This window comes from Genypterus blacodes, unplaced genomic scaffold (assembly GCF_046128005.1).
Source record: "Genypterus blacodes isolate CSIRO-AG114 ecotype Tasmania unplaced genomic scaffold, CSIRO-AGI_Gbla_v1 ptg000066l_1, whole genome shotgun sequence".
Taxonomy (NCBI): domain Eukaryota; kingdom Metazoa; phylum Chordata; class Actinopteri; order Ophidiiformes; family Ophidiidae; genus Genypterus; species Genypterus blacodes.
In genome coordinates, this window is record NW_027466878.1 from 354,805 (window position 1) to 374,739 (window position 19,935).

Genomic DNA, 19,935 nt, shown 5'->3' on the forward strand with positions numbered 1-19,935 from the left:
ATGGACATCTTTGGAGGTACTCCCCGTGTTTTAGGGTACCCACGCCCGGTGCTGGTACAGTGTGGCACAGACGCCACGCTGAGGTGTCAGATCGGTGGGGACCCGCATCCAGATGTGGTCTGGGAGCGTAAAAATGTGCCGATCTTATCTGAGGGACGCTACAAGCTCTCTGAGGAGGGGAAAGCTTACATACTCACCATCACAGGGGTTACACCACAGGATGCTGGTCAGTACATCTGCAAGGCCAGGAATAGTATAGGTGAAACCTACGCAGCTGCCACCCTCAAAGTGGAGGGGGAGGTCCAACAACAGGAAGAGGAACAATCAGGTGTCAACGGCGTGATACAATCAAGGCATGAAAATGGAGAAGCAGGACATGTGAATGGCTACTGCAAAGTGGAACAGAATGGTGAAAACAGGGAGCAGCAAAATGGAGAGGAGGTTAATGGAGAGAGCGACAAATGGAACAGGAAGATGAGTGATAAACGAGAGGAAGTTGAGCTAACATGTGACGACAGACCACGATTCCTCATCAAGCCCCTCTCGCTGCGCGTGGATCGGGGAGAAGACGCCGCATTCTCCTGTAAAATCTGGGGGACACCTGTGCCTGAGGTGGTGTGGGAGAAAGATGGCAAGAAGCTGAACGACATCTTTGAGAGCGCACACTTCAGCGTCAGTAGTCAGGACGGCAGCTGGTTCCAGCTCAAGATCTACAGAACGCGCATGCCGGACAAAGGCGTGTACACCTGCAAGGCCGTCAACTGCCACGGCCAGGCCTTGGCAGGTGCCGTCCTCCTTGTCGAGCCCGTCCCGGACCGGGAGGACAGCAAGAAGTCGTCAAACAGTCGCTCTAACAGCCAGTGGTCGCCGAAGCACAGAGGAGGGAGACACAGTTTGTCCCGGCTCACAGAGGACATGTCTTTGAACACGAAAGCCAAGAAGTTTGCAGTGGTGGAGGGGAAACACGCCAAGTTTCGATGCTTCGTGACAGGAAAACCGAAGCCTGAGATTGTGTGGAAGAAAGACGGCGCCCCCCTAGAGGCCGGGAGGCGTCATCTCATATTTGAGGACAGAGAGGGTTACTACACGCTGAAGGTTCTGTACTGTAAGGAGCAGGACACAGGCCTGTACGTGTGTGCGGCGTCAAACGCTCTCGGGAACACACTCAGCGCTGTTTACCTGTCCGTCAAAGGTAGGCGGGGCCTTCCTCCTTCCTGAATATAGATGACATTTTATCATTTACATTTTATTGTGTCATTCAAGGATTATTTGTTTTATCATTTCATTAATTTTCACTGCTGTTATGATGAGAATTTGAAGAAGTAATGTTAAGTAATGTAACAAATCAATGAGTCAGTCTATGAGTGATTCATTGTCCACATGTCTGAAGCTTTCAGTCATGAGCTGCACTTCACAGCTATTATAAAAGCACTGCGTCATCTTTTGAAGTGGTTAATTATTTTGTCCTAATCCTTCCATAATGGGCAGATAATGCTCAGGTCAAAACACTTTACCAGCTGCGGATACCAGACGTGCCAGTTTGGACTAGATTTAACATTCAGTACATAAAATACAGAAGCATTCCAGCAACTGATGACAAATTAAAGGCATTTGTAAAGTAAGAAAAAAATATATCGTAGAACATAAAAAATACTAACACTTTGGTATTAAATCCTGAACACTTTCATACCTGTTTCCTGTGTTTCCTCAGGTCCGGCTGTGCGGTTCAGGCGGCCCCTTAAAGACGTGGAGGTGAGAGAGCGGGACGTGGCCGTGTTAGAGTGCGAGGTCCCTGACGAGTCGGTCCCAGCCGCCTGGTACCTGGAGGACCAGAGGTTGATGCCCGGCAGCAAATATGGGATGGAGCAGAAAGGAACCAGACGCAAACTCACCATCCATGACGTGGGGATGGATGACGATGGTGTCTACCTCTGCGAGATGCCGGATGGAGCCAAGAGCATCGCAGAGCTGTCCGTGAAAGGTATGATAGACCTGTGGGACAAACAGAATCATCATGGGCTTTACTTTAAAGTTACAAGTATAAGCATATATTTTCCTCATAGGTACTATTATTCGTAAGCTTCCTCGCAAGCTTGAGGTGCTGGAGGGAGAGAATGCTGCTTTCTGCGTGGAGGTGGAGGAGGACGATATGGAGGTCCACTGGTTCAAAGACGGCCTGAAGCTGCACGAGACTCACCAGACCATCCTGAAGTCCTTTGGGAAAACTCACATCCTGGTCTTTGTCAACGTGGCCCATCAAGATTCTGGGGTAGTGACCTTCATTGCAGGAAGATCCAAAACCTCATCACGCCTCAAGGTCAAAGGTTAGTTACGGTGTCCATGTGAGGTTGTACCAGCCGTAGAATGGACCTCTACTCTACTGGACCATTAAATGTTGTCCTCCTCTGTCCACCAGCCACAAGACACTGCCCCCCCATCTGTCCCGGGGGAGTCAAAATGGACGTAGATGGACCCAACAGTGCACTCCTCACGTGGGTTCCAGCCCCCAACAGCCCGACCACCACTCGCTCCATGTTTGTGGTGGAGAGGCAGGAAGTGGGTTCACAAGAGTGGCAGAAATGTTTTACCTCGGAAACCGCCACGTCAGCCGACATCGGTGGCGACAACGTGACCGGTGAAGGCAATTACAGATTCAGGGTGTGTTGCATCAACAAGTACGGGCGGAGCGGCCATGTGGAGTTCCCCAAGGTGGTTCATCTAGGTGGGTTACCGACTTTTGTGAAGTGACAAAGGAACATAATGGATCATACGTTTGTGTACTGAGCAAAGTAACATCTCATTCTTTTCAGTCCCTGGGCCAAAGATTCGTAGCCGCCTCCAAAGTTGTGAAGTGATGGAAGGAGACGAAGCGCGATTCTCCATCGAGCTGTCCGCATCCATGGTTGGAAACTGGTTCCTGAACAGCACTCAGCTAAAGCACGGCGGGCGATATTCCATACATCAATCACAAACGCAACATTCATTGGTGATCCGGGACAATCGCACAACAGAAGACGCGGCAGAGATCACTTTCATAGCCAACGGAGTTCGGGATTCAGCAGTTCTCAAGGTCAAATGTACGTGTAAACAACTATCGATCCTTCATGATTATTACAATTAGTTTTTGCATAATTTTTGTCCGTTTCTTTGCAGCTGTTGTGGTGAAGTTCGGACCTTTGTCTGAGTTGGACAGCAACAAGAAAGTGGAGAGCGGAGATGCCATCGTTCTCTACTGTGAAGTCTCCCATCCCTTTGCGAAAGTCTCCTGGTTCAAGGACGGCGAAGAGCTCCATGTGACCGACAGCCTCAACATCCAATCCGATGGGAACATGAGAAGGATCGTGATCCAATCGGCCGAGGCGGCTCACTCTGGAGTTTATACATGCAAAACTACAGGGGATGACGTCAAATTCAACGTGGAGGTGGGAGGTATGAGCAAAGTGAATCTTCATCACACATCAGTATCATCATCTTCATCCCATGCTGACAGTTTAACTAAACCATCATTGAAAAGCTTCATTCCGCAATATCATGAACTGTTTTCACGTTTTTCTGGTCGTCGTACTAAGAAGCTCCTCATTCCACCTGCTAACATTTCACCAAACAACATAAACAGCTGCTCCTGGCAAGTTCTGCGAGATCCCAGAAGATGAGCGAACCAAAATCCAGGTGGCGGGCGAACCTGTGGTGCTGCAGTGCAGCGTGTCGGACCAGGACGCCCTCGTCTACTGGTACAAAGACGGCGAGCAGATCTTCAACCAGCCCGGGATAGATTTGCTGCAGGAGGGGCACAGACGAAGCCTAATTATCCAATCGGCAGATATCTCTCACGCGGGCGTCTACTCTTGTCAAATGGCCGATGACGTAGCCGAGTTTCGAGTCGAGGTCAAAGGTGATCGGCAATGATCTGCACTGTGTGGTGTCGGGGTTGATTCTGACAAATGTCTTCCATCTCAAACTAACTTTTCCCCAACTTACTCACATCCGCATTCATGACCGTTACTCTGATTCTAACTTTATTTTACTATTGTGACTCTGAGTGGTTGATGGTTCAGATCATTGGTCCTGCAAGACTAACAGTACACAGTACACTATAAGGTAGTTGTGAATTATTGTGTGATGTCACTTTGGTTTTTGCTTCTATCAAAACAAAACACATTACGGAACGTTCTGCCTCCCTCCCTTCTTTATCCACCTCTGCCTAATATCCAGCTGCTCATATCCATTCGTTCTTGCTTCCTGTTTGCTCAGGTCCACCCGTGCAGTTCAGTCCTGTCCCAGAGGAAGACCTCCACAAGAGCAGCATGGAGCTGGACCCCGTGGTGCTGCACTGTAAAGTCTCCAGGGACGATGCTGAAGTTGTGTGGTAATGAGAAAAAGAGAAAATGAAACAGAAATAACTGTCGATACTGTCGTTGTGTTCAGCTTTCACATCTGAATCCGGTGTGTCTTAGGTATAAAGATGGTGTTGAAATCCAGCCCAGTGACAACATCACCCTGCAGGTGGAGGGCACCATGAGGAGGCTCATCATCCGCTCTGCAGAGACCACAGACGCTGGAAGCTACACCTGCAGGGCAGAAAACAACAGCATTGCGTTCACAGTCAATGTCAGAGGTACCATGTCAACTTAAGCAGCTGCATGTTGTTCATTTTCATTTTGGACAATGACAGAAACAAAATGAAGTCATACCTTGGGACTCCTCACTCAGAGCCTCCAGTGATGATCGTGGAGCCCAAGGACGACGTTGTCATGGAGACCCACATCTCAGAGGAGGTCCACCTGCAGTGTGAGCTTTCCCGCACCGGCAGTCTGGTTCGCTGGTACAAAGACGGACACATTGTGGAGGCGAGCGATAACGTCCAGCTGATATCTGAGGGTCCTTACAGGAGGCTGAGCATCCTGAGTGGAACAGTGGAGGACGCTGGAGAGTATGTCTGCGAAACAGACGGAGACTCTGTCTTCTTCCAGCTTACTGTCACAGGTAAGACCTTCAGGGATTTCTAAGCTGAATGTGCTTCATTAAAAAGTAAAAAAATGAATAATTGTTATTCACTTTATTGTTTTTATAATAACACTGCTCTTCCGGTGCCTCACCAGAGCCACCAGTCCGGATAATCTCCCCCAGTGAGTCAGAGGTGGAGCTGACCCGGCTGACGTCAGAGAGGCTGGAGCTCAGCTGTGAGCTCTCCCAGGCTGATGCTCACGTCCACTGGTTCAAAGACGGCCTGGAAGTAGACGAGGGCCCCAACCTAATCCTGGAATTGCATGGGGCCCAGCGGCGGCTGGTCATTCCCAAAACCACCATGGACGACACCGGAGAGTATGCGTGTGACACAGAGGACGACTCTGTGATCTTCCTCGTGACTATTACAGGTTCGGCTGCTTCATTCACTCATGACGACACTGGTGTGCTTGTTTTATCTCATGAAGTGAATGATTTTCCATTCCTTTCTCCTATAGAGCCGGCGGCTAAGCTTACCCGTCCTGCAAGGATGCAAGACAAAGTGAGCAGCTTCTCAGGTGAACCGATGGTGCTGGAGGTGGAGGTTTCCCGGCCCAGCGCAGAGGTGAAATGGTGGATGAATGGCAAAGAGATGCAGGAGAGTGCAAACATCACCATCACTGAGGACGGACTCATCCGCCGTCTGACCATCCACTCTCCAACCCCAGGGGATTCTGGGAAATATACCTGTGATGCCGTTGATGACAAAATTGATTTCCAGGTCAAAATTACAGGTAAAAATGGGATTTCAGACAGGCATTGCAGACAAAGTTTCAGTTCAAGAAAGTTCCCATTAGTGCACAAAACAGACAGAGGGCGCTGTTCTTCTTTTTAAAGTCTTCATTTCAGCTTGTTCTTCAGCATTCTTAAGATTGCAACCCTGTATTCCCAGAGCCCCCAGTGATGATCTTGAGGAGATCAGAGGTTAAGACAAATCTGAAGTCCCTGATTGCCGATGACATTGTGCTAGAGTGCGAGCTTTCGAGGGTCAAAGCTGTCGCAAAGTGGTACAAAGACGGCTGCCGGCTGGAGGGCGATGAAAGGTTCTGCGAGGAGGAAGAAGGCGCTTTCCGCTCACTAGTCATCCTCAGCGCAGAATTAGGAGATTCAGGAGAGTACTTCCTAGATGTCGGAGATGACAGCATCACCTTTCAGGTCGTTGTAGAAGGTAAATAGATCATTTCAGTTCAGTAATGTCACGTGTGGTAGGAGGATATAGTACCCTGAAGCTTTACTTGAGAAAAATACAAATATTTTGTAAAAAATAATAATCCATTTGAACAAATACTCAAGGTTTGTTATGAAGTATTTTTACCGTCTTGATTTACACCACACATCTTTTAGCGTTATATCTTCAGTTACAGTTTATGTACTTGTGTAATACTCATTTCCTTCAACTCTTTGGCCTCAGAGCCTCCAGTGAGCATCATTGGTAACTCCAGTGGCCCAGACCACCAGGAGATGGTGGCAGGGGACGACCTGATCCTGGCGTGCGAAGTGTCCCGAGCCAATGCCCCCGTCCAGTGGTTCTGTAACGACACACTGATCACCAGCGACTCCCGGACGTACGTGGAGAGCTACGGCACTCTGAGGAAGATCATCATCTCCAACATCCAGCCCTCAGATTCTGGGAAGTACGTGTGTGATGCTGTGGATGATAAGATGATCAGCAACGTCAGGATTCAAGGTAGAATCTGAGCGTGGAAGAGCTTCTCTTGTACTGTACGAGTGTGAATTTAATCACATTCTCTTTCTCCCAAAGAACCTCCTGTTACGTTTATGAACAAGGAGGATGATGTGGTTTTGACGGGTTACGAGGGGGAGAGCCTCACCTTCACAGGATATGTGTCTAAAGAAAGCGCTCATGTACGCTGGCTGAGGGATTGGACACCTGTTGACGGAGAGCGCTACCAAACATGCATAGATGGACATAAACGCACCTTCACCATCCAGCCGCTGAGGAGATCTGATGCCGGGGAGTACACCTGTGACGTGAACACGGACCAGATCCACTTCAGCCTACTGGTCAAAGGTTAGAATGCCTTAAACGTTCAGATCAGGTTTAGATCGTGTAAACAATGACACAGAAATATTTCAGGATTTGACCTTTGTGGACTACAGAAATGAGGATCAAGTTCATCATGCCGCTTCGAGACACGGTGGCCCACGCTGACGGCATGGTGACCCTCCGCTGTGAGGTGTGTAAGCCAAAAGCAGACGTCCAGTGGCTGAGGAACGGCGTGGAGCTGGTTCCCAGCAGGAGGATCACCATCCGCGCAGACGGAGTGGAGAGAAGCTTGACCATTCACCGATTAACCAGAGAGGATGCTGGGGAGTACACCTGCGAGTCCAGAGATGACAGGACAGTGGCAACACTGAGGGTAGAGAGTAAGTATCTGATTTTCTGCATCAATACTACGACACCTTTGAAAAACTGCTCATCCTTCTTTCGTTTCTTCTTCCAGTGCCTCGGGTGGTGGAGTTCCTCACCGACCTCCACAACACCACTGTTCTGGAAGGAGAAAATGCTACTTTCAAATGTGTGGTGTCTCCTGAGGACGTCCAGCTGGTTTGGCTCATGGATAATGAAGCCATCACCCTCGGCGACCGCTTCCAGGCGACCCAAAACGGTCTGTGCCACACTTTGCTAATCAGGAAGTGCCAGATGTTTGACTGTGCCAAGATCTTGGCTGAGGCTGAGGGGCAGACGAGCAAAGCCAGCCTCAAAGTCCAGGGTAAGATTGAGTCTGGGACAGGGACCGGTGAAGTTTCCCATGAATGCATCTAGAATGTTCCTCTCCATCCGTCCCGTTTAGAGGCTCAGGTCATGTTTACGAAGAAGATGGAGGCAGTGATGGCGGAGGAGCTCGGGGAGGCCACCTTGGAGACGGAGATCACTCTGGAGATGGGGGAGGTCCAGTGGATGAGGCAGGGCGTGGTGATCCAGCCCGGACCGCGACACGCGCTGGGTCAGGACGGCTGTAAGCGCAGGTTGACCATCACCAACCTGAGCCTGTCGGACCGAGGGACGTATCGCTGTGAGACGCTGCATGACCGCACGCAGGTCAAACTCAACGTGGAGCGTAAGTTCTACAGCTCATATTGAGGCTGACTGAGGCATTTTGATGACTTGAACCGATCGCTCTAACATGTGCAGCGGTAAGAATCGCCTTCGCCTGCTTTAGAAACACATCATCTGTGCTGTTACACAATAGTGCCAGGGGCGGCTGAAGGTGTCTGTCATGTGTTAAACATAGCTGCTGATGCACTCAGACTCACTACCATATGACAAACAGTTCCCTTTCTAAACCAGCTAACAATTTCAACCCCCAACCTTGAGGAAGTAACCTTTAAGATGTCATAATGGTCAGCTTCCATAACATTATAGATCATCCTCCTTGTTCCCCCCTCCCCTTTAAATAAATTATATAGAAAATGAATAGAAAAAAGCTGGTGGCTCAAGCTACAAGCTACTCATAAGCTCCTGAGCAAAAGTAGCAAACTACATTCACTGTGGCTTTAATGTCAAAGCAAGTAGCTACACCAGTTGTTGCTAGCAATCCCCAACACTGTTTTATTACAAAGAGTGTTTTGGTTTTAGGGTCCTGACTTATCAGTGTGTTTACTTCCTGTTTTCTCGGTCAATGCAGCGCGTAAGATCTCTATCCGCAAAGGCCTCACCGACCAGGAGACGTTTGAGCGGGAGACGACCTCGTTTGAGGTGGAGCTCTCCCACGCCGACGTGGAGGGAGTATGGCAGAAGGACGGCATCCGCGTGAAGCCAAACCACCAGTGGAGGGTGAGCACCAACGGGCGACTCCACGGCCTCACCCTGTCCAACCTCACGCTGGAGGACACGGGCACCATCGTCTTCTCTGCTGAGGGGGTCCGCACCACCGCCAGGCTCACCATCAAAGGTAAACACAATCATTAAGGGTTTAGATCCCGTCGGCGACCACCAGAGGTCGACAGAGAACCACTTAGGTCTTGAGAGAACCACAACATCATGTTAGATTACATATTAGAGAGCAAAAATGTGTATTGGTTCAATTACTAATTGATTGATTGATTGATTGATTGATTGAATGTTGACAGAGACTCCAGTGTCTATCCTCAAACCGCTGGACAATATTCGTGTGGAGGAGGATTTTCCTGCCACGCTTGAGTGTGAATTCACCAGACAAAACGTGGAGGTCAAGTGGTTCAAGGTAGAAAACAAACAAACATCACAATCTTTAGCATAAGTTTATGTTTTTGCTGTGGTAATGCATCAGACAGTAATTCCTCTTGCACCTTGTCGCCCCTTGTCTGTCAATCAGAATGGGACGGAGCTGAAGCCGGGCAAGAACTGCCGGATCTACTCCATGGGCCGGAAGAGGTTCTATCAGATCCTGCTGTGCTCGCGGGCTGATTCGGGCAATTACACATGTGACACGGGGGAAATCAGCACTTCCTGTTCGCTAGAGGTTTTTGGTGGGTGTTTGAACTGGAACCAGTAAAATCAACTACTAGACTTTGTATTCCTCCTGTTAGATGGTGTGTAGATATTGCTGTGTGTTTTGTTTCCGACCTCTATTATCGCTTCCACAGAGCACACATTGGAGATCGTGCACGACCTGGAGGACCTCTACATCCAGGAGGACCAGAACGCCGTCTTCATGTGCGAGGTCTCACTGGAGGACGTGGCTGCAGAATGGCACAAAGACGGGCACAAGATAAGATCAACCAGCACAATCAAGATCCGCACGGAAGGTCAGGGAAACCACAGATCTGGAAATTAACGATTATTATATAAATTAAGCAGAACTTTTGAGCTGTTGTTGGAAATTGAAAATTTGGTGTCGTCTGCCAGGGACTAAGCACTTCCTCCTGATGTGTGGCGTCAAAGCTGAAGACTCTGGAGAAATCCTCTTTGTAGCCAGAGACGTAGAGTCTACAGCGTTGCTTGAGGTAGAGGGTAAGTCTGAATTTATTTTCCCAATGTTACTTGTCTGATCTATGAGCAGCTATATATATATATACACGGTATTTCGCATCCTCATTTCAGAGCTACCGGTTACCATCGTAAAGCCCCTACGAGACCGGACAGCACTGGAGAAACACCGCGTGATCCTGGAGTGCACCGTCTCCTCGCCTCGCTGCAGCGCCATCTGGTTCAAGGGCAAAGAAGAGCTGGCTCCCTCAGACCGAGTGGAGATCCTGGCTGACGACTGCTCCCACAAATTGGTGATCCAGCAGGTAGCGGTGGAGGACGAGGGCGTCTACAGCGTGGAAATCGGGGAGCACACGTCTAAAGCCAAGCTGATGGTGGAGAGTAAGTGATGGTGAAAGGATGGAAGTTGGGTTTTTAGGTGTCATAAAGTTGAATTAACCCTTTCCCTCTGTGGTGCTGTAGCTCAGGCCCTGGTAATGGTCAAAGACTTGGAGGACGAAGAGGTGATGGAGTCTGAGCCGGCGTGTTTCCAGTGCGAGGTGTCCGTTGACATAAACAAACCTCCCGTCTGGAGTCTGAACGGAGAGACCCTGAAGTCCGGCCCCTCGGTGCGCCTGGAGAGTCACGGGACCGTCCACAAACTCACCCTGAAGGACACCAGCGCCGACATGAGCGGGACGGTTAAGTTCACCCTGGGGAAGGCCAAGAGCAGCGCCACGCTGAGTGTGATGTAGAAAGAAGAGACAAACGCAAGTGACAGAGAGAGAGAGAGAGAGGAAGTGAGGAAACTGACTGCAACAACAGGAAATGCAGAAACTTCTCAGCATCACCTTGTTGTGTTTGGATGGATTGTACTTGATTGAATTGAGGGTTTTATGAGAAGGTATTTTCTTTTTTTTTCTACAATGTAGATTTTTTTCTGATACCGATTCCAAGCTGATACTTAATTTAAGTTCTTGTATGTTTGCTCACAAAATGAAATAAACTGATTTAGTTCATGATCACAAACACATTGGAGTCGTGTGTGTGTGTGTGTGTGTGTGTGTGTGTGTGTGTGTGTGTGTGTTACATAATGAACAATCATAATGAGTCGTGTCAAATCTCAGTTTACAGCAACAATTCAGGGTTTCTGTTCATTTTGGAAGGATGTAAAAAAAAAAAGCATCTGGACTTTTTTTTTGTCTTCATTTAGCATTTATGGGGGAAAAATGTCATTATTACAAACAGTCCATATATATAATTTGGCATGATAAAAGAACAATTAGGTTACATCTAAATCAATCACGAGTACAGTAACATGAGTATTCCATATATTAATGTAATTTGTTTGCTTTATTACTGTGCAAAACAAAATATACATATCTACTGAATGTGTAAGAAGTACAGTATCAGCGAACGACCGAGCCCGTAGTGACACCACACGTCAAATGTGATCAAATGACTGAATATTCCTATAAATAATCCTCTTCTCTGGCAAATCCATCAAAAAGAAAACAGCATGGGCGTTGAATCCGAGACAGGATCATGGCTTTACATGAAAAACAACAATATTGGAACAATATTTACCCTGTTATGTGCCTACAACAGTACAAACTAAACCCTCTTAGTTACTTGCTGGTGTTTTTAATCCATATATTACTTATTAATATATGAGGTAACCGATCGGGTCTTGCGAGAAACCCATATGAAAAGAATTGAAAAAAAAGAAATCAGTAATTATTTAGACGGTAAGCTGGCTAATTTGATTGAGAAAATCTGTTAAATGTAGCAAAGTCTGTTAAATAAGGTGGATTTCATTAATTGGCGTCCCGGCCTCTCAGTTTGCACCACGAGCCTGCAAAAGGAAGCTGAGTCAGATCCACCGTTTCATTCATCAGTGTGGACGTGTTGTTGTCAACGGATACAAGGGGGGCGTCGCCAAGATGGAGGCCACGTTGCTCCTCACAGCCAAGCTCACCGAGCATAAATGAATCCCTCCAATTCCACCTTAAACTCCTCCATCTCCTTACACCACACTTTGTTCGTTCAAACCTAAAGAGGGACACATTCTGTATCATGTAAGACAGCATCACTGCGTCTGATTGGTCCTTTAACTATGTGATGTGTCCATTTCCCCGCCTACACGCCTGGTTACACACATACACGCACACACACACACACACTCTGAGCACGTATGGCCAGCATCCGTGTTTGGCATTAGCTCAGGCCAATCAGAACAGAGCAGGCTTAATAAGGTCTGTTTTCACTCAGTATGCATATTGAAGCATTGCAAAGGTTTCAAACAGAGACACAAAATGAAAATCTGCCTCATACGTCCCCTTTAATGTTCCATAGATGGACTCCTCTATGATTCCTCACAGAATGATTGGTGGATGATAACATGGCAGCTGTGGCGTGTTTATATCTCCAGTTTAAACCGAGCAGGAAACACCTAAACATCACATGGACGCATGAGAGGCGACAGAAGGGAACAGAAAGTGTTTTTATGAAACAGCGTTTAGCCGTTTCTGGGTGGATCTCTGCGTTCAATCTGGACTGAATTAAGTCACTTGTTGCTTAAGAAAATCTGTGCCAGTACACACACACACACACACACACACACACACACACACACACACACACACACACTTTACAACAAAATCCTGAAAGTGTTTCCAGTCTTTGTGTACCGCCGGTGGAAATGAAACCTTCTGTACTTCCAAGTTTTACGAGAACAAAGCCGACGAGCCAGAACCTCATGTCTTTTTTTTTTGCAACATACAACTTTCCTTTCCTTTCCCCTTCCGAGCGCCCGCAGTCCTTAGAACGCTGCAGAAACAAAGAATAGGAAAAAAAGATGTTCCAGTTTTGCTCGTGGTTGTAAACACGTCACAAAACTGAAGCCCACTCTTCTTCTGCAACGCCAAACACCACGACCAACCATCTACCCATCACACACACAGTCTCACAAACCTGTCTAAACCAAGTCCTCTCTGGCATCTGTTCACACACACACACACACACACACACACACACACACACACACACACACACACACACACACACACACACACACACACACACACACACACACACACACACACACACACACACACACACACACACACACACACACACACACACACACACACACACACACACACACACACACACAGACACACACACACACACACACACACATATAAATATTAGTGTTGTTGGAGGAGAGGAAGCTGGTTTCTCATGAATTCAGGCTCATCAGGTCGTTAAAGGGGCGTTTGACTACTTTTTGCTGCGACATCATCAGAATAGAGCTCAGTCTGTAGGACACAGAAGCCTCGCTAAGTGTAAAGTGCTGTCCAGTCTCTTTACTTTACTATGAGTCTGTTTGACAACTCGCACCCACGTCGGGGGTTTGTGTGTGTTTGATCATACTCAGTTGTAACACTCGTGATTATCCAGGAATAAGTGATCACGCCGCTCGTCGAAACTCTAAAACAACAGCTCAGGATGGGGGGGGAGGGGGGTTGGGCCGACGCTGGGAGCTGGGATGAGTGACAGAGGGAAGAATAAGGGTTAAAAAGGCACCACAGCACGTCTGGGTCCACCGACCGACACAGTTTATAGAGCTTAGAGTTTATAAACCAGCCCCAAACTTTCCTCTTCACTTCTTTGTCCCCACTCGGGAGTTTGGAGGTCAGTGACGTTGCGGAAAAAAAGTCTATCCAACATCTGCTGCTTGGTTTAAAGATCAAAAAGGGGCAATTTAAAGGCAAGGCTCAGGCAGAAGTTCCCCGGTTAGCCAGGAGGTGGCAGTGATGACGCAGTAAGAGTCAGTGAGACGCCCTCCTCTGCTGCAGGAAGGCCTTGATACTGGGCAGGTACTCGCTGGTTCTTTATGTTCTTCTCTGTGTGATTTTCTTCCCGAGCCGAGACGTAAAATAAAGCCGAGCGCCGCTAGCTGGCCGCCCCCTGCTGCTTGAGGACGCTGTAGACATTGTCCACTTTGCTCAGCCTCTCGAAGAACGGGATGAGGTCCAGCAGCTCGGTGTCGGACATGTCGTCGAACCACGAGGCCACGGGAACCTGGGGAGGGGGGGGGGGGGGGAAACACAGAGCGGAGAGTGAAACCCTGCAGCCTGGGCTCCGTGCGTGCGGCGTCCTGTTACACAACATCCACATCTACTCACCGCGTTGTCGGGGTGGAAGATGTAGGAGGCGGGGGAGTTGTCCACGATGATGACCTTGTTCAGGTCGCGGCCCAGGCGACTCAGGTCCTTGACGTAATTTCCCCGGTGGAAGACGCAGGACTCGCGGAAGAGGCGACAGCGGAAAGCCCCCCACTTATCCAGGAGATCAGACACGGGGTCGGCGTACTGCAACCAGACATGAGGTCACAATGTGAGAGACAACACTGCAACGATTGAGTTTGTACATTAACTTCATTCAATGGAGCTCAATGCTGATAAGGTTTGAGAAGAAGCAGGCGCAAAGAGCAACACACCCCTAAAGACTCCAATCAGGCTCAGATATTATCAATCAACCAACAACGAGTTCAGTTTCAGGTGCGGGTCTCCTCACCTTGGCTAAGCTAGCGGTGAACAGGATGCACTCAAACAGTTCGCCCATCCTCTTCAGGAACTCGTCTACATGCGGCCTCTTCAGGACATACACCTGACACACACACACACACACACACACACACACACACACACACACACACACACACACACACACACACACACACACACACACACACACACACACACACACACACACACACACACACACACACACACACACACACACACACACACACACACACACACACACACACACACACACACACCGAGCGGGGAGGGAGAGAGAACTATGAGGACTATGAGGATATACATAGAGGTAATGCATGGACAGCCTACAGTTTCTATTAAACAGGTTTGTACAAGTCCTCCACATATTTCAGAAACCTCCGCTGACAGATTTGTTGAAGCGTCTGTCGGCTTTAGGTTTCAGTTCAGACTCTGGGAGGGGAACTTGATTAAGAACACCACATATAAAGTCTCCTCATCCGTGATGTTCCTCCGCTTCTTTCCCTCCGTGCAGCGCCGGTGGCTGAGGGCGGCGTTCCTGAACCAAGTCATCCGGAATAGGCTGTGCTTGTCTGAACAAACCTATCCTGGATTACTTGAATCAGGCCCGGGCCGACACGCTGCTGCGTCATCCCAGCTGCTCCCGTCATCAAATCCCTTAAACGCTGCCCGCGCCGGGGAACGCTGACCACGCCGCGGGCACCTGCACGGGTTACAGAGCGGAACCCACACTGTTAATCTTACCTGGTGCACCGTCCCATCGATCTCCACGGGGATGATGAAGTCGGCGTTGTTCACGGGCTGCGGGCGACAATCAACAACCACGTTAACGCCAGAGAAGATACGAGGAACTGCCTGGGTCTTACCGTATGACAGAGATAAATAGAGTTAATGCAAGACAGATGCGGGTAGTGTGTGTGCGTGTGTGTGTGTGTGTGTGTGTGTGTGCGGGCTCAAAAAGCAGCCAGTCCAGGCTCGGCGTCTGCCAACAATGACTGAAATGCTGCTGTGGCTGCCAACAGAGACCACAAGGAACAAAACGTCGGCCTTATAGAGCGTTACTGCTGCTTAATCATAACTCTGTGATGATGTCACACACACACACACACACACACACACACACACACACACACACACACACACACACACACACACACACACACACACACACACACACACACACACACACACACACACACACACCTTGAAGGAGCTGTGGACGAGCGTCTCGTCCAGATCGATGACCACGCAGATCTTCCCGGAGTCTTTCGACTTGGCCGGCGGCAGCAGGGGCTTGACCTGCATCTGACCAGAAACAACACACACACATTTACACACAGACCTAGGGGAGGCGGGAGAGATGGAGGTCATGGCGTTCAAAGGGAGACGTGTCCACGCACCTTGGAGACTGTTCCATTCTCCTCCACCAGCAGGGGGGCGTTGTTGTTGACGGGCGGCGACTCAGGCTGCTCCCGACACACGCAGCACAACAGGCTGGAGAGCAGGCGGCCGCGCCGGGGCTTCTTAGTAGAGAGGGACGGAGAGGAGCCTGTGGAGGGGGGCGGGGTCACAGGAGGAGGTCAGTGTCAGGTGCCTGGTGCAAAGCATGCTGGGATCTTGGGAGGAGATCATACATGAAGATGATGGTACGTTTGAGCGCAAGGGGAACGCTCCCCGTGAAGTTTGGATTGCCAATGCGGCTAATCACGTAATCCAACTGTTGCCATGACGTTGAAACTAGTAAGTTGATTGACAGGCTTATAAAGTGGACACTAAAGTCACACTGTACTGTGACATGTAGACGACCTGCAGACCTCAGCTGGATCCTTGTGTAATGGTTAACCTGTGTCACACTCTACTGAGCAGCGTCAGGGTTTGATTCAGCAGGAAAGACTGGTTCTTTAGCTCCGCCCCCTCAGGTTCACCCAACCAATTAGATTCATTCTGCCACAAACACACCAGCAAATGTCCCCAAACATAAAACTTGAGATGATTGGCTGAGAACTCTTGGTTTCCGTCTCTGTCTCTCTCTCCATCTGTCTTTGTGACCATGCAGTCTCACTGTCTCTTCATTTGTCTCCCATCCTGTCTCTCTCTCTCAGTCTGTCTCTCCCTGCCCCCCCACCCCCCATTCTTTCTTTCTTTCTTTCCTCCTGCTGCTGCATTTGTGGACTAGCAGCCGCGTTGGGTCTTTTGCCGCTCGGGGCCATAACAGGAAGAGGAAACAGACGGGTATCAGTGCAGGAAGCAACCTGCCATGATGTTTTAAGCGAAGCCGGCGATACGATTATCCATCTAGTCTCTTATTCTTCATCCTGAGCGTCTAGTTCAGCTCGCATCAGCTCTTATTTCCTTTCAGGCAGGCTTTTATTGTGAAAAAACATATTCTAACTTATACAGTAATTCAAACATCACACATTATGAGGTCATCCCCCCCCCCCCCCGGTGTCGCCTCTCACTGAGGTCAGAAACATGACTGATGTGACTACGACATGCTGACTGTAGAACATAGAAGAGACATTAATAGCGTTTATAAAAGCTAAATTAGAACGCTGAGGAGGAAGGAGGACATTTATGGGGAAAGAACAGAACAACTGCAGAGAACAGCGGCGACAAAGAGCAGGACGTCTCCTGAGTCGTGAATCATTAAGACGGCGTTCTGGGACTAATGGATCACTTTCTGACACAGTAGAAATGTCCTGACATTAAGTTCCTAACGACTTTATATTCTGAAAGTGTCTGGCTGTGTGTGGGATGTACAATTATTCAATCATAAATGTTGTAAAGTCTGTGATTCACCTACAGTGTGTGAGAATCAGACTGGAGAGGAAACAGAATCGGCGTGGAGAGCAAACACAAAGCCCAGGTAATCAGTGTGAGTTAGTTTGTTTGTGTTCACATCACCAAACAACGCGACAACAAACCGGAGATGAAATCAAACTCCAGCTCAAACTTATTTCCTAAACACGGCCGGGGAACTGTAAGATCCTCCACAAGTTCATTCCCATCACATTTTTTGAAAAACAGAGTCATGCATTCAATCAGCATTTTATCATCTCGGGACGTGTGTGTGTGTGTGTGTGTGTGTGTGGAATAATTTAAGTCTTCACACTCTTGATCGGAGCTTCTGAAGCTGAAGTCCCAAACATGTTCACTGATAATGAACACAACTGAACACGGACATGTTCACTTCTTTAAAATAGAGGTATTGATTTTGTGCGACCCCAGGTGGGGCCTCGAGCCACAGGTTGAGCCGATCTACAGCTGCGACTACTGGACGAAAATCTTCCTTAATGTGGATTTGGCCAATAACTGAACGACACTTTTGTCCCTTTGAGAGACATTCTGTTATATGGGAGTGTAATGATGACATCGTTTATAAACCCAATGATTTCAATGTATGACAGTCAGAATCAATAAATATACAATCTATGGTGCTCGAAATGTTTCAATCTGACTGTGATCTTCTTCAGGAGAGTAAACAGGACACCGGGGGCCGACCTGGTCACATTGTGGGTTATGTAAGAGTTTAGGCTGAGCTACAACTTTTCACTAAGAGATCACTTTCATCCATACGATCTAGTCTAGTATGTGTGTGTGCGTTTGTTTGTTTTGTGTGTACTCCAGACTGAATAAAAGATTGATTTACATTTACATTTCCTCTGCTGTGGCTGTCAGTCAGAGCCTAAATGACTCAGTGACAGTAATAAGGGTTAACAGTCCCACTCACATGGTCCTGGCCGTGTTTACTCAGAGGTGATGTCAGCCGGCTTGATTATTCACTAACCCTGCATTTACACTCTGTTATCTCGCTCCTGTTTATACAGAAATCTGCAACTCGACACTAAATAGGTACAGTCAGTGTTATGTGGCTGATGTACAGTAAATGAACTGTACAATACGATAATACGATCACTTTGTGCAGATTTGTTGGTTTTGCTATGAAGGAATGTAGGTTAAAGTTTAATTGTGCTATTTAAATGCTGTAAGGTTTTACTATGCTACCAATTCACCAGAAGTTATTCAAATCATTGACCAATCACGTGAAAATACACACATACAATATACACATTCACACTTAGACACAATGAACAAAAGGTTGTTTCTATGAATATTCTAATTCCTATTGATCCATTGACGATCAGTTTTCATATATTGATAACTCATGACATTGCTATTGCATCGTTAACGAACTCAAATGAAGTTAATATCGATTGAGTTACAACTTTGCCAGTTAATTCAGTTTAGTTCTTTTAATCAACATCAACAATCATGACGTCATTTCCGCCGCTCTCTCCACAGGCCAAAGGGCCGCGACCATAAACTATGCAAAGTGAAATAGTGACAGTTTTGGTGTTTTAGAACGCTTAATGCAAAGTTTGATGAGGATTAGTGGGTTTTTTGCAGAATAAATGACCGTTTTGTTTGTTGCAACTCAGACTGCTGCGTGTCCATGTTTAGGGTTGTAAACTTTGCATTGAAAAAAAAAAGTTTTTACATGTAAGCAAAACCCTCCCAAAGAAGGCCGACTCACCCCTCTCCGCCGCGGCTTTGCTCCCCTCTTCATCCCGGCTGACCTGCGTGATAATTGAGGCTGGATTGTCCATCGCGTCCAGCTCCGCTCCACCGCGCGCGCCTCCCGGGTTCAACTTCGATGCTGTCCCGCGACTCGGTGCATCAAATCCCGGCTAACACGCAGGGAAACGCCGCTGAACTCCGCCGGGAAACATCGCTGCAAAAGTTCGCTTGTGACGCGTCCACCATTACACGTCGACTGCTCGGTCACGGCGCCAATGAATCTACTTTGATTGGTTTACTCGTGTTAGTTGATGTAAAGGAGTTTCCAACTTTGATTCAATATGGAGCTCAACTCCACTTTGCAATTTCAAGATACAAACATGGAGGTTTCAAGGCTTCCCATTTGACTTAAAGTGGCGCAGCAACAGAACGGCAGCGGTTGACGCCTCCTCCGCACCCGGATGGAACTTTGACGAGGATCCCTTGAAGTTAAAGTTCAAAACTTTACTACTTAGCAACTCTGGGGCTATTTTTGTCAAATACAACGAGTTGGGCGACATTTTACGCAAATAAACACGAGTACTTGCAACGATATTTGATTTTGTGGCGGAAATAACATCACCAAGACGGACGGACACTTTTGAGGCTACAAATGGCTGAACGAGTCGACAGACCAAAGCCAGCGGATGTCATCCAGGCACATTGCTGTTATGGCACGCGCGTTCGATCGAGTAGTTGTGAAGTTTTGCTATATTGTGCAGATTTAACCGTCAGATTTACGCGATTACGTGTTTGTCGTGTGTAATTATGTAATTTTGTGTTTCGTGATGAGTTTCTGTAAAACCTTCGGACGAGTGACGGTGAAGAAACGCCCAGTTTGGGTTCCCTTGAAACTGCCTAGAGCAAGGGAGC

The 19,935-nt window shown here is 48.1% G+C and overlaps 2 protein-coding genes across 3 annotated transcripts; one reads left to right on the forward strand and one right to left on the reverse strand.

The window, feature by feature from the left end:
- On the forward strand, nt 1–10,931 carry obsl1a (obscurin like cytoskeletal adaptor 1a). Its single transcript, XM_076155240.1, has 23 exons — nt 1–330; nt 424–1,192; nt 1,712–1,981; nt 2,064–2,324; nt 2,417–2,722; nt 2,811–3,077; nt 3,154–3,429; nt 4,252–4,366; nt 4,455–4,615; nt 4,711–4,983; nt 5,100–5,375; nt 5,463–5,738; nt 5,897–6,172; nt 6,416–6,691; nt 7,470–7,739; nt 7,821–8,087; nt 8,655–8,921; nt 9,100–9,212; nt 9,324–9,477; nt 9,595–9,756; nt 9,857–9,961; nt 10,052–10,318; nt 10,400–10,931. The coding sequence occupies exons 1-23, from the start codon at nt 1–3 to the stop codon at nt 10,669–10,671; spliced, it is 6,009 nt and encodes a 2,002-aa protein (XP_076011355.1). The 3' UTR covers nt 10,672–10,931.
- Nucleotides 10,932–11,446: 515 nt separating this feature from the next.
- Nucleotides 11,447–19,878, reverse strand: LOC143004385 (carboxy-terminal domain RNA polymerase II polypeptide A small phosphatase 1-like). Of its 2 annotated transcripts, none has more exons than XM_076155216.1 (7): nt 19,040–19,878; nt 15,906–16,054; nt 15,709–15,804; nt 15,250–15,306; nt 14,498–14,590; nt 14,107–14,292; nt 11,447–14,002 (listed from the first exon to the last, which is right to left on the reverse strand). In XM_076155216.1, exons 1-7 carry the CDS (start codon nt 19,110–19,112, stop codon nt 13,874–13,876), a joined length of 783 nt encoding a protein of 260 aa, XP_076011331.1. In that variant the 5' UTR covers nt 19,113–19,878; the 3' UTR covers nt 11,447–13,873. The 2 variants fall into 2 exon arrangements, with proteins under 2 accessions (XP_076011331.1, XP_076011329.1); XM_076155214.1 differs by having other exon boundaries at nt 15,709–15,810; nt 19,040–19,876.
- Nucleotides 19,879–19,935: the final 57 nt, after the last annotated feature.

Excerpts from the sequence above, each read along its gene's own strand:
- obsl1a (XM_076155240.1), top strand. The coding sequence starts at position 1 with ATGGACATCTTTGGAGGTACTCCCCGTGTTTTAGGGTACCCACGCCCG. Across the intron at positions 2,723-2,810 it reads CCCCAAGGTGGTTCATCTAG|TCCCTGGGCCAAAGATTCGT; the intron begins GTGGGTTACCGA and ends CATTCTTTTCAG. Across the intron at positions 5,739-5,896 it reads TTTCCAGGTCAAAATTACAG|AGCCCCCAGTGATGATCTTG; the intron begins GTAAAAATGGGA and ends CTGTATTCCCAG.
- LOC143004385 (XM_076155214.1), bottom strand. The coding sequence starts at position 19,112 with ATGGACAATCCAGCCTCAATTATCACGCAGGTCAGCCGGGATGAAGAG. Across the intron at positions 15,307-15,708 it reads TCGTCCACAGCTCCTTCAAG|CCCGTGAACAACGCCGACTT; the intron begins GTGTGTGTGTGT and ends TGTCGCCCGCAG. Across the intron at positions 14,293-14,497 it reads TCACCGCTAGCTTAGCCAAG|TACGCCGACCCCGTGTCTGA; the intron begins GTGAGGAGACCC and ends GTCTGGTTGCAG.